Source organism: Gastrolobium bilobum, unplaced genomic scaffold (genome assembly GCF_033153095.1).
Source record: "Gastrolobium bilobum isolate Gb01-03AN ecotype WA unplaced genomic scaffold, APGP_CSIRO_Gbil_v1 utg1559, whole genome shotgun sequence".
Lineage (NCBI taxonomy): Eukaryota > Viridiplantae > Streptophyta > Magnoliopsida > Fabales > Fabaceae > Gastrolobium > Gastrolobium bilobum.
This window is the reverse complement of record NW_026898385.1, coordinates 273,625-287,651: the sequence shown is the minus strand read 5'-3', so window position 1 is coordinate 287,651 and position 14,027 is coordinate 273,625. Positions and strand designations below refer to the sequence as shown.

The 14,027-nt window shown below is 33.7% G+C and overlaps 2 protein-coding genes across 3 annotated transcripts; both read left to right on the top strand.

The window, feature by feature from the left end:
• The first annotated feature begins 1,813 nt into the window (after positions 1 to 1,813).
• LOC133315595 (uncharacterized) lies at positions 1,814 to 6,881 on the top strand. Its single transcript, XM_061517248.1, has 3 exons — positions 1,814 to 2,329; positions 4,706 to 4,873; positions 5,160 to 6,881. The coding sequence occupies exons 1-3, from the start codon at positions 1,814 to 1,816 to the stop codon at positions 6,879 to 6,881; spliced, it is 2,406 nt and encodes an 801-aa protein (XP_061373232.1).
• Positions 6,882 to 8,377: 1,496 nt separating this feature from the next.
• Positions 8,378 to 13,812, top strand: LOC133315606 (UDP-glucuronic acid decarboxylase 5-like). 2 transcript variants are annotated; one of them, XM_061517258.1, is made up of 13 exons: positions 8,378 to 8,539; positions 9,087 to 9,201; positions 9,992 to 10,078; positions 10,186 to 10,273; positions 10,671 to 10,762; positions 11,075 to 11,139; positions 11,228 to 11,316; positions 11,838 to 11,915; positions 12,031 to 12,124; positions 12,445 to 12,511; positions 12,606 to 12,669; positions 12,747 to 12,787; positions 13,379 to 13,812. In XM_061517258.1, exons 2-13 carry the CDS (start codon positions 9,112 to 9,114, stop codon positions 13,562 to 13,564), a joined length of 1,041 nt encoding a protein of 346 aa, XP_061373242.1. In that variant the 5' UTR covers positions 8,378 to 8,539; positions 9,087 to 9,111; the 3' UTR covers positions 13,565 to 13,812. The 2 variants fall into 2 exon arrangements, with proteins under 2 accessions (XP_061373242.1, XP_061373243.1); XM_061517259.1 differs by having other exon boundaries at positions 8,538 to 8,669.
• Positions 13,813 to 14,027: the final 215 nt, after the last annotated feature.

Here is a 14,027-nt window from a genome sequence, read left to right as displayed (position 1 = left end):
CACACTTTAAGATTTATATGATGTTTCTTGTACTATTGTGAAACATGACTGAATTAGGTAAAGCTTGACGACGGTCATCAACTAACATTTTACATGGAATCCTAATATGTGACCAAATAAAGCGTGGACTCCACTTACTTCTGTTTGAAAAATTATAAATAAATTACAATTTGGGTATTACTTAATTACGGTTAGATCAGCCAAAACAAAATTCTCGTCTCAGTGGTATATATGAGTTTTATCAACTGAGGGTGCTTATCACTAAAAATATATATGATTCTAATTTTTGTATCAACAAGTAAGAAGAACTGCCACAATAAAATGTGTAATATATAATGTGTAATGTGGGAAATTAAAAAATAAGTGATAGCTAACCATTAATCCTCATGATTGGTTGAAGTGGTAATATGAGCTCCAAAAAATAAACGAAGTGTAAAAAGAGTCGGGGTTCCACTGAACAGAGATGAATTATTGTCACGTCACTCGTTATGTTATTAATCTTATACATATGTGGACCCCTTTTGTTGAATACAATAGGGCGCTCCCCATACCATGTAGATCTGATATTGTTGTGTGCCTTAAAGTAGGGTTATAAATCAGTTAAGCGATTTCTCAGGAGCTCAAGACTTTACTTGTTTTAAGTTTAGTTTGGCCTAGCTTGCTTAATAAATAGAACAAACTCAAGTTTTTTAAAAAAAATGTTTAGCAAATAAGTCCAAGCTTAATTTAATGAGGTTTGGCTTGAAAGCCCCGGAAGAGGGGAAACTTTGGGTCCTATACAAGTTCCATGTGAGTGGGTATGTGTGCTTCTCAATTCATGAGTTGGATCAAAGTTTAAGAAGAAATTGCAGAACTCATTATTCGATCATCTCAGCTTTAATGTATCTTGAATTGGTTCCAAACTAGCCCATGAATCGAATCTCTAATGGGATAATTGAATGTATTGAAAATGGTTTTTTTTTTTGTTCCGGCTAGATAGCATGTGAAAGATGTAATTATATGTGAATTGAGTGAGTTCTACGATTATTTTTTCTCTTATAAGGGATCGAATACAAAATTTGATGCATTAATAATCTCAACATTTGGACAAATGTGAATTTGGAAAAAATAAATATTACAATTATAAATTAGTCAAACCTTTAATTTTTCAAAAACAAGTCAAATCAAACCTAGAATTTAGCTCCTACCAGGCTAATAGGTCAAGCCAAACTCAAAATATATTTCATAAACTTTGCTCGTTTGAGCTAAAAATTGACTCGACTCAGCTCATTTACACCCCTAGTCTCAAGCTTATTTTATTTCCTTTTTTTAGTAGGTTGAATTTTAACTCATGAATAAGTATTGTTGTTTAGAGTTTTCTAAGCCTATTTATATTCTCTTTATAAATGAATAAGTGAATATTAATAGACGTAACTCGTGAATCAGGGTGAATTATGTGTCTCCATTTTCTTTCCTTTATCTTTTTTACTTTGCGATGTTTAGTGTGTATTTATGGTTGGTCCCAACACCAATCCCCGCCTTCATCATGGACTAAGTCATAACTTCGATAGTGGTCCGTATTGTACCAAAAAGGAGAAAGAATGCCACAGTAGTTATTCAAATGGTTCATAGATAATAATAATGACTCTTATTGATATAATTCACTAACCGCACAATGGTCCCACACATCCAAACAAGCAAAGTTCCACTTTGTTATATGTGCTTGCTCATTCATTCTCTCATTATAAAACCCAAGGATGGCTTCAAATCTTCAGCACTCTAAGCCAAAAACCAAATTGAGCAAATTACCACAATCACTTAATTTGCTTCAAAGATGCCATTGTGGAAAGCATGTCTAGCCTCTGCATTCCGAACAGCACTAGGGTGCACCATAGTGGGTTGTGTCACCCTTTATGGTCCTTCCTCCTTTCAAGACCTTATAGCTTTCCCTGCATTCTCATATGTGACTGTGATTCTCATTATCAACGATGCCACTTTGGGAGACACGTTACGTGGTTGTTGGCTCGTACTTTATGCTACAATACAGAGCATAGTCCCTGCCATATTGATCTTGTGGTTCATCGGACCTAGTCAGTTCTCGAAGGGCACGACGGCTTTGGCGGTGGCGATTGCTGCATTTATGGTGGTGCTGCCAGCAGAGACAACACATTTGATAGCTAAACGAATAGCATTGGGTCAGACAGTGATACTTTATGTCATCGCTTACATCAATGGCGTTCACACTGAACCTCTCATGCACCCTCTCCGCGTAGCAGCTAGCACCTCCCTTGGAGCTTTTGCTTGCGTTTTAGCATTGCTATTCCCCTTCCCACGTCTTGCATGTCACCAGGTAATATTTGCAAGTAAATATTAATTGGAATCTATTATGCTTCTTTTGTCTCTTCTCTTACCATCTCTCATAATTATTTTTAATCAAGATAAACATTAATTAAATGCTATTAATTTAATTTTGATTTGCTATTTCCCTACCCAAGTCTTGCATGTCAGTTTCACCAGGTAATATTTGCACGTAATATTAATTGGAATCTATTATGCCTTTCTTGTCTCTTCTCTTACCATCTCTCGTAATTATTTTTAATCAAAATAAACATTGAATAAATGCTATTAATTTAATTTTGATTTGCTATTTCTCTACCCACGTCTTGCATGTCACCGGGTAATATTTGCATGTAATATTAATTAGAATCTATTATGCCTCTCTTGTCTATTATCTTAGGAATGGGATCATTTGCCACCGGTATCAAACTTTGAAATTTGACACCAAATTTTAACCGTTGATTTTTCGCCAATCAACGGTTATCATTTATTGGGAATTAATAATTAATTAATAAGTTTAATTCCCAATAAATGATAACTGTTGATTGAAGGAAATCAACGGTTAAGATTTGGTGTCAAATTTCAAAAATTGACACCGTGTCAAAAGATCCTACTCATTCTCTTACCATCTCTCATATTTTTTTTAATCAAAATAACATTAAATAAATGCTATTAATTTAATTTTGATCCAACCATAATAAAATAAATATAAGAGATTATATATGTGTGTTTATGGATGACATTGACATACACCTATGTAAGAATAATAAGTTTTATACCAAATTTTATTCGTTTATTACCATGCATCTTAACCGTTAATTTTCGTGCATCTAACTGTTGATTTTCGTCCACTCTTTAATTAATTATGAGAAAAAAAGTATCTAATGTTACTTTAGACACTTGGTCTAATGTTTACCGAAACGATGACGTTGTGGGGTTGAAAAATTAAAAAATTAGAATGATAAAGACTATTATAACACTGAAGTAAATTAAAATTACAAATAGCACCATGGTTTTCGCCTCAAAACGACGTCATTTCAGTGAATATAGATAAAGTTATCCAAAATAACTTTAGAAAAAATGAACCCATTAATTATTAATTCCTAGTAAATCTTAACCATTAAATGCACGGAAATTAACGGCTAAAATTTAATGTAAGACATTATTTTTACACCAATATAAAATGATCTTACCCCATATGTATATATATATATGTGTGTATACATATATATATAGAGGCAGGATCCTTTGACACCGGTGTCAAAGAAAAAGTTTGACACCTCATCTGGGAACCGTTAGATTAAAAAAAATCAACGCTTCTGATTTGTAAACATGTGACACCATTGATTTTTTTTAATCTAATGATTCTCAGATGAGGTGTCAAACTTTTTCTTTGACACCGGTGTCAAAGGATCCTGCCTCATATATATATATATATATATATATATATATATATATATATATATATATATATAGACACACACACACACACATATATATATATATATATATATATATGAGGGAGGATATTTTGACTACCAAAAGTTTCCACTACCACCTTACTACCTATCTATTCACCATTGGATTAACATTTTCTCTCTCTTCAAATTTTTTTTAACATTCTCTCTCTTTGATCCAATGGTGATTTGATAGGTAGTAAGGTGGTAGTGGACACTTTTGGTAGTCAAAATATCTCCCCTATATATATATATATATATATATATATATATATATATATATATATATATATATATATATATATATATATATATATATATATATATAAAACCTTTCCCGAATTATTTTCTCATTATTCACCAAAATAAAAATATTATTACCGACAAATATTGATTCAAGAAAATTTGTTCCTTTAATCAGATCTGCTGTGAATAGAAAAAATGAAATATATATTTGGTATTATTAGAAAAAAACCCACTTTATTACTAATTATTGACAAAGAAAAAAGTTTGTAGATACGAGTCATATGACAATTTCATTTTTATTTTCAGATTAACATTAATTATTAGTAGCTCGGTGTTTTTATAGTATTAATATAATTCAAGTGATGAAATATATATTTTTAAAACACATTCGGATAGGGCATAACACTTTAAATTACTATATTAAAATTAATTTGGACAAAAAATAAAAAATGAAATATAATTATTAGTATTTTGATAGAGAAAACTAGCTATTTACACTCAATAGCGTTATATAGAAGCATGGCCTGCCCACTATTTTGTAGCATAATTATGGTGGTATTGTCTGGGCTAACCACTAAGGATGCAAGAATAACAATTAGTTCAATGTTATGATCAGTACTACAAAAGTGGTTAATTGTCAAAACTAACTGATTTGATGTTTGAATTTTATTTCCTATTTGGTGCAGGTGAGAAATAATTACAAGCTACTAACACGTAATACCTTAAAAAGGCTGAAGCTTTTTGTGAAGGCAATATGTGAACAGGACAAGACTTTAGCACTCACATCAATCTCTCATGCCAAGTCTTTGGCAACTACACGAACTAAGTTAATCCAAATCATCACAAAATACCAAGTAAGCCCCACAAACTCAGTTGATGGAAATTCATACTGAAAAATGTTTTTCTTATATTAATTGAAGATGAATTATCTTATGTTAGTGAAACAAAATTATAAAAGGAACTTAGAAATAATTGAAGAGAGAAAAAGAGAGAGGTGGAATTCATCTTTATTATATGTGTATAGGAATTTGATTTATCTCATGTTGAATGAGATAAATATAACACTTAAATATTTACATTGCTACTACAATGGGCAAAGTGCTTTAACATTATTTTCTTCATTTTCTTTCCCTTGAACAGAATAGCGTGAGGTGGGAGATACCTCCAATTAAATTTTTGAGATCATATTGCTTGTGCCCTGAAGAGAAACTTCAAGAGATAGATACCACCTTGAGAGGAATGGAATTGGCTCTAAGGAACATCAATTCATTTCCAGTCACCATACTCAACGAAGATATGAAACAAGGTCTTAATATGCTAGAGCAGCATGTTAGCCTAACCATAAAAGAAATTAAACACAATTTTCATGGTGGTTCAATAACTGTTCCTGAACCCAATCCAAGAAACATAACCAAGTTTCTCCAATCCCTTCAAACCATTCCAACAACCCACCAAGATTTACCCGTTTATTTCTACTTATTCTGCACCAAACTCCTCCACAAGAAATCATTGGGCGAAGCCCAAATTAACATTCAAGACCAGCAGCCTCAGCCCACTCACAAAAAAGGAAATTCTCAAGAGGGTAAAGAAAAATGGGCCAACTGGGTGACGACATTAAGAAGCCCAAAACTTATTTCATCAATCAAATGCTCACTCTCACTGGGCCTTGCAGTGTTCTTGGGCTTACTATACAACAAAGAGAGTGGGTTCTGGTCAGCACTCCCTGTGGCTATAACCTTTGCATCAGGCAGGGAAGCCACATTTAGAGTTGCAAATGTGAAAGCTCAAGGGACTGTGTTAGGAACTGTGTATGGAGTATTGGGCTGTTTTGTCTTTGAGAGATTCTTGCCAATAAGATTCTTGTCTCTTCTTCCATGGTTCATTTTCACCAGTTTCCTTAAGCAAAGCAAAATGTATGGCCCAGCTGGTGGTATTTCTGCAACGATTGGGGCCATTCTAATATTGGGTAGGAAAAATTTTGGCCCACCAAGTGAGTTTGCTACTGTGAGAATCATTGAAACATACATTGGGCTAACTTGTTCGATTTTGGTGGATCTTCTCTTCATGCCCAAAAGAGCTTCTACGTGTGCAAAAGTTGAGCTCTCTAATAGTTTTGCCACACTTTATGAATCCATTTGCTCGTTGAGCCTACTTAATGTTGGGACCAAAACAGACTTGGAAGAAAACCATAGGAAGCTGAAGATGCAAATTAACGAGCTTAGGAAATTTGTTGTTGAAGCAGAATTGGAGCCCAATTTTTGGTTCTTACCTTTTCATGGTGCTTGTTATAATAAGCTTATTGGGTCATTATCCACATTGGCTGATACATTGCACCTTGGAGATCATGCCTTGAAGTTCCTCCAACAAGAATTCCAAAGAAGTGAGGCCTCTTGGAAAGAGTATGTGAGTGTGCTAGAAGGTGAAGTTGCACAATTGAAGGAACTTATTTGCTCTTCTATAAAAAGATTTGAGGAGATTTCTAGAATGAAATCACTCAGGTTTCTTGAGGAGGAGCTTGAGAAGAAGAACATCACTTGTGATATTGAATTGGGAAGGTCACCAAAGTCTAGTGGTATCTGCATGGTTTCTGGTCTAGGCGAAGATGACATTGAAAAAACCATTGGATGTTATCTCCAACAATCAAGAAATGCTGTTGATAACTTATATGGTGTTGAAGGTGAGCAGGAGGTGAAGAACCAAGTTGTTCTGTGTTTGAGTGCTCTGGGGTTTTGCTTGAGTGCACTTGTGCGAGAGACAGTAGAAATTGAAGAAGCAATCAAGGAACTTGTTCAATATGAGAATCCATCTAGCGAAATTAATTTGTACGATATATCATGTAAACTACATGCTTTACACAAATGAAAATTTGAATCTACACTCATTTTTAAGTCCAAAAATGGACGAGATGCTATTCATTGCAATTTTCTGAAGAAAATGAACGAAGATTACTATTTGCGCATCTGAAATGCTAGGTTGAGGAGTGTAAAATTGAATTTTAAACATAAATAACGGAGTGGTTATATTTATTACCATTTTAGACTTACTATTCTTACTATCTCATTAATTATCGATGGATCAATTTGAAATCAACAATTAAAAAATGAGAAAAATTAAGTGTCGTTGATTTCAAATTGATACAACGGTAACCAATCAAGTAGTAAAAGTTATAAGCCTAAAATGGTAATAAATATATCCTCCCGTGTAAATAATATGCTTTTGCAAATTATTATCCAAAAATACTTTGTAAATATCCAAATATCAAGGATATTAATAAATAAAGAAGAACAATAATATATGAAATTAGGGAAGGTTATACTTATTATTATTTTAGTTTTACTACTACTTGATTGGTTATCGTTTAATCAATTTAAAATTAACGACACATTGATTTTAAATTGATCTAATAATAACTAATTAAGTAATAAAAATAATAAATCTAAAATAATAATAAATATAATCGCTCTTATGAGAATTATGAAACTTGAAAATCCTTGTTTGAACATTTTGATGAGTCTTACTCTCACGTTAAAAGACAGAAGTTAATTATAGTAAAACAAGCTATAATTTCATTATACTTACTTTGATACATTTCAACCATAGAGGTCACAAAATCCAAATCTTCCAATTAATGACCACGTGAAGCTTGGGCTCTCACTCTCAGATTGCCCGTGCACTCTACGCAAGTTGCATGTGCAAATAAGGATAAAAAAAATAATATTTACACCAAACCATATATCAATAGGGAAAACACTTAGACGTGGCAGTTCAAAAAAACAGTGACATAATACTTGTGCAGTGTACATACAGACAGCTCATTGAGGTTCAGTTCATGAGATTATTTTTTTAAGCGGTACCATCATTCTTTAAGTGGTCCCTAAGTATAAATAAAAGAGTAAAATTAGAAGAAAAAAAAAATAACACGAATAAAAAAGAAAAGAAAAAATTAATGACATGAGAGGAGTACTAAAAGATTTCGTGGTGGCCTTGGAGCATGTTAAATATTTCCTCGGTTAAACCTCCAAAGGTAGCTCAGTTGGCAGCTGAGCTCCCAAGGGATTGCTTGGTGCAGGGATCAAATCATGCCTCAAGCAGTTTCTTAAAAAATCTTTGGAGGCCAGAGGATGAGTCAAAAATCTTCGGTTGGGGAATTAGTCTCGTCCTTTCTCCGATTGCGAAACTTAGTGCACCCATATTACAATGAGGGGCTGCCCAAACGGGTTGTACCCCGAGGGCATGGTGAATGGGGATGCCTCCCGACAATGTACCAAAAAAAAAAAAAAATATTTCCTCGGTTCAGGAGAGTGAGATACTGTTTTGTATGTCTAACAACGTAATCAAGCTCAGCCACTGCACATAACTACATAACCTTGACTTAATGCTTTGTTATCCTTACCTTGTTTAGTGTTATAATCACCTCCTCGTATCTTTCAAAATCACCCAATTCCTAGACCTCAAAATTGATTATCCAGAAAAGCCCTTGTACTAAATCCCTGTATACACATTTTTTCTGTATCCAACAGGTATTTAACTATGCCGTAGCGATAAAAAGATTCAATTTTTGGTTTTTGGGTTTTTTTAAAGTTTGGTATGATGCCTGCTTTTTGGTGTCTGCCGTTGCCTAGGAGCTTTCATGATGTTCTTAAACTTTCCGTGAGTTTGAAGGATCCCAAAATGAATTTTTGTTATTTTATCGTTTTGATTAGTTCTTTTTGGTATGGAATTAACTAAGTAACTTAAAATAATAATAATAATAATAATAATAATAATTTAGCGTTTGGTGGGAGATATTTCAAGTTCTGGATCTTCATTTTTACTATAAATTGTGTTCTGATAATACATGGTTTGGACTATAACTGTGATTTGGGATTCTGGATTCGTCTTTCTTTGCTTTGAGTTCATACCAGGTCCATTGTCAGCTCTCTCACTCTCCCTTTCTCTTATTCTGACCATAACTGTTATTTGGATTTTTATTAGATTTGAATGTGTAAAATTTTGTAGCTCACCTAATTTATGTGTGCAAGGACTCATTATTTGTAAGAAAATTTGACTGTTTGGAAATTGGTTCAGGATTTGAAATTCAGAGGTTTTGACAATGGCAACGAATTCTTCTAATGGAGACCATCAAAAAGCAACAAAGCAACCTCCCTTGCCATCTCCTTTGCGTTTTTCCAAGTTCTTTCAGGTGAACTCTCGCATAGCATTCTTCGTGCCATTTTGTCATTCTGGTTGATGCCTGTTTTGTTGTCTGGATCCTGTTATGCGGAGTTCCTGTTAATTCACTTTTGTTGTTGTCATGTTTTTCGCCTTTGTTACATGTTAACTTCTACTATTGATAATGCTATTTGATCATGACCTGTTAAAATATAAAATCATTTATTTGCAGATAACTTGCTTGTGTTGTGAGATTCCCCCTTTTGCTTTTACGAATGAATCTTTATTTTTCTTCTAATGTGCCTAAAATCTTGGTGATAATATATTTATATATTCAATTGTGGTTTATAAACAGTTTATGAAATCATTGTTTTTTTTTTTTGGGGGGGGGGGGGGTGTAATATCTTATCGTAATTCTGTACTTTAATATCTGCTGGGAACATGAGTACCTAAATTCAGTATCTCTTAATGTCGACTATTGTGCGGGTTGGATCTTTTAGATTTTGACATTTTATTATTTAATCCGATGCTTACTTTTGTCAAAATATATTTTATGATTGCAAACTTAATGCTTATTTTTCAGCATCTGTAGTCTGATGGTCAATTAAAATAATTTGCCTTTTCACTACTACATTTCACTTTACCTATTCTCGTGCACATGGTTGAGATCATTTGGGATATGTGCATACAACATCATCTTACATGTCATGATTGAGAACTCTGATTTCCGAAACATTGATATCACTTTTTACATGAGCATTTCTTTTCTTTCTTTACATGAATTCTGGGTTTACCAATATTGTTTTCATTTCTTACAACAGTCCAATATGAGAATTCTGATTACTGGAGGAGCTGGATTTATTGGCTCTCACCTAGTTGACAGATTGATGGAAAATGAAAAAAATGAGGTTAGCATGCTTGATATCTTTCTCTTCATAGTTTTCAAGTTTATTAGTGATACAACAAATGTGATACAATTTTGGTACAACATGTGACAGTATGTTTGTCTAATCAGGTCATTGTTGTTGATAACTTCTTCACTGGCTCTAAAGACAACCTTAAAAAATGGATTGGTCATCCAAGATTTGAGCTGATTCGTCATGGTATAAATTTATTAATTTCTCCACTGCAATCATCCACAGGCTGACTTTGTTCCATATAAAATGTAATTTGAGGTTAAAATTTATGTCCTTTCTTCTCACCTTGTAATGGGTTTAAATCTGGATTATAAATGGTCTTCAAGACTATGAAGTATGAAGGACCATGCAATGATGCAACAGAAGCTTGTTTATTATTAAATAAGATATTAAACTGACAGATATGTCAAATTTCCTTATTCAGCCACCAACGTAGAGCAGCCAGCCCTATGATATTGTTCACACACAACATGAATGATGATGCTGTCATGTGCACTAAGTTTTTTCTGTATTTCCAGATGTCTTTTAATTTATATTTTTTTTTTCAGTTCAAATGTATTTACTTTTCTTTTCCCCTCTGCAGATGTCACGGAGCAATTGTTGATCGAGGTTGATCAAATCTATCATCTGGCATGCCCAGCTTCTCCGATATTCTATAAATACAATCCTGTAAAGGTGGGGTTTTTAGAGTCTGCTTTTGTATTTGTATCATTTACCATGGTCCTGTAAACTGTTTACATGGTTTATTCCTTGCTCACCACTAAAGAAACAAAAGTAGCTTGAATCTCCAATCCTGCTCAAATTTATGTGTGCAGATTTCACATGAGGATTTCATGTATATTGTTTTGCTGTTTTGAATGGTTTGTATGCCTAGTAGTTTGAATTGTGTTTATGACCTTCATTCATGTCATTACTTATTGGTGGATTGTTATATCTGTCTAGTGAATCTTGAGAAATTATATAACAGTTAAAGGAATAACTTTACAGACAATAAAGACAAATGTAATTGGAACGTTGAACATGCTTGGGCTTGCTAAGCGTGTGGGAGCAAGGTTGGGGCTCTTTTTTTTTTTTTTTTAATTTGATAATTTAAACTGCTACCATCTGTTGGTTTTACCATGATGTAGTTTTAATTGACAGGATTTTGCTTACATCTACTTCAGAAGTATATGGGGACCCTCTTGTGCATCCTCAACCAGAAAGCTATTGGGGCAATGTTAACCCTATCGGTACATACATATCTCAATCCAAACTTGTGTATCAATGGCATCATAATGGGGCTAACTCTAATTTATCTGAGTTTGTTGAATTGTATAGAACTAAAACATGTACCCCAATGTTTAACTACGGTACTTCAAGGTGGTTTGTCATTTTTGAACATGAATTTATTGATGAACATACAGAGCTGAAAGCTGCAAACATATGTTTTCTTTGAATTATATGTTGATAAAAATCCATGGCATTCATATATTTTGAAACCTGTGGGAATGAACATTGAGTTTAATATGTGCCATATCTGTACTTTTATTATGCTCTGGTAAAATTTACTTCCCTCAGAAGGGAGGGAGGAGGGGATAGAAAGAAACATTCTTTTTCCAAGTAAGTTTTGGCCTCTTGATGTGAGGTTGGTACTCCTTAATTACTTATTTAGTGTGTGATATTGTATTAGATTTCATTACTGAAACCAAAATATTATGCTCTGTTAAAATCCATGAGGATATTCCCTGAACATAAAAATATGTGCACACAGGAGTTCGCAGTTGTTATGATGAGGGCAAGCGTGTGGCAGAAACTTTGATGTTTGATTATCATAGGCAGCATGGAATAGGTAATGACTTATCTTTTTTTCCTTGTAATATCTTCTTATTGATTGAGGGCATGGTTAGTACAACTTTGGCCCTGTTGTTAACTCAGTGTGATGTTTATTTTCATTTTTTTCACAGAAATACGCATTGCAAGAATCTTTAACACGTATGGACCACGCATGAATATTGATGACGGGCGTGTTGTCAGCAACTTCATTGCTCAAGCAATTCGGTAAGTCCATAAACTTTATAATGCTATAGGCATGATGGATATGCTGATAATTTAGAGTGGCTTTATATATCCCAACCCTCAAGAAAACATAGGGGCACTCGTGTAAGCAAGTAAATAACAATTTATTCTGACAGCGATAATGAGAAATTTCTCATTATCATTATAACTGTATGAATTGTGTACTTCACGAGCATGCTTTTTATTTCCTACGACACTTATGTCAAATACCTTAATTTAGTTGACTAATCTCAATTTCTTTTTGTATCATTTCAAGCTGGACTCTTTATTTTTTACTTCTCACACAATCGTTTGTGTTATAGTGGTGAACCCTTAACAGTCCAAGTTCCAGGAACTCAAACTCGAAGTTTCTGCTATGTCTCTGACATGGTATATACAATACATGTTTCTCATTTGTGATTTATTGTCTTGATTCACGTACTATAGGTGATCTAACTATGGTCATGCGTTTGAAATCTATAAGGTTGATGGCCTTATCCGTCTAATGGAAGGGGAAAACACTGGTCCAATCAACATTGGGAACCCAGGTTATATTACAACTAAGACCTTTGTGCACTGATTTTTCTGTCAAGTACTAATATGAGTTGATACTTTATTCTTCCAGGTGAATTTACAATGATTGAACTTGCCGAGAATGTTAAAGAGGTTAGTTGTAAGCCATTTTAAGTCTTTGAGAATCCCACATCCCTCTCCTGTGTGAGTCTGGTTATATTTTTGTTTCCATTTTAACCTTAACCTCTGAATAAAAGTTTGTGAGGGATTGTGTATGTGCTATATGCAGTTAAAAAAATAATGGCAACAAAAAAAAAACTCATGAATCCCAACTCACGAGAGTAGGGACGATGAAAATCTTTCTATGCAACCTTACCCTTATATTTTTTCACGAAGGGTTGGAATAGTGATTATAACTCAAAAGTCAAGGGTTCGAATCCAAATAATGACCAAAAAGAAATACATGTTATACCACCAAGCATATGGATCAACTAGTAAGGGGTTGTTTCGACTTAACTAATGGTTTCGAGTTCAAATTTCTAGAAACATAGCTATGTTAAAACTTGGTAGGGAGAGTTTCGTTGTCTGTGTGGTTATACCCTGTTCGAACTAGACTAGGCGAGTAATCAATGAACCTATGCATAATATCAAAAACAATACATGTTATTTTTATAGTGTGGATTAGTATTGGATCCTTAGGTGAAACAATTGAAGTTAGCTAATGCTTTATATATGTTTTTGCAGCTGATTAATCCAGCAGTGGAGATAAAGATGGTTGAGAACACTCCTGATGATCCTCGTCAGAGAAAACCAGACATAACAAAAGCAAAGGAATTGCTAGGTTGGGAACCAAAGGTCAAGTTGCGCGATGGCCTTCCTCTTATGGAAGAGGATTTCCGTCAAAGGCTTGGGGTTGCCAAGAAGAACTAAACTTGTTTCTACTGATTCACTTCGTGTCATAATGGATATTTCGATAGTAACTGGGATGAGTCTCTTAGTGTTAGATATTTCATATTGAAAATTATGGGGAGGGAGTTATAATGGTCTGTTATAAGTTCCATTGAAAAGGCGTTTCTTGTGTATTGAGCTCTTTGCTTCCAGGGTATATTCATCTCGTTTGAGTGGATCTCTTTGTTTGTATGAATAATTTACATGTCAATGAATTCTTATAAATCTATTGCGGCATGGTTTGTTAGTTATAAACTTATAATTGTGTATGATTTAAGGGTTCGCTTTTTCTGTACTTAATGTAGATAAGTTATCTGCAGTAAGTCAATACGACGTCATTTCGGTACGGAAATCATGGTGTTTTTGTAATTTTAATTTATTTCAGGGTTATAATAGTCTTTATATTTATAATTTTTTAAGATTTCAATCCCAAAACGACGTCATT

Excerpts from the sequence above, each read along its gene's own strand:
- LOC133315595 (XM_061517248.1), top strand. The coding sequence starts at position 1,814 with ATGCCATTGTGGAAAGCATGTCTAGCCTCTGCATTCCGAACAGCACTA. Across the intron at positions 2,330-4,705 it reads CACGTCTTGCATGTCACCAG|GTGAGAAATAATTACAAGCT; the intron begins GTAATATTTGCA and ends TATTTGGTGCAG. Across the intron at positions 4,874-5,159 it reads AAATCATCACAAAATACCAA|AATAGCGTGAGGTGGGAGAT; the intron begins GTAAGCCCCACA and ends TCCCTTGAACAG.
- LOC133315606 (XM_061517258.1), top strand. The coding sequence starts at position 9,112 with ATGGCAACGAATTCTTCTAATGGAGACCATCAAAAAGCAACAAAGCAA. Across the intron at positions 12,512-12,605 it reads TCTGCTATGTCTCTGACATG|GTTGATGGCCTTATCCGTCT; the intron begins GTATATACAATA and ends GAAATCTATAAG. Across the intron at positions 12,670-12,746 it reads AATCAACATTGGGAACCCAG|GTGAATTTACAATGATTGAA; the intron begins GTTATATTACAA and ends TTATTCTTCCAG.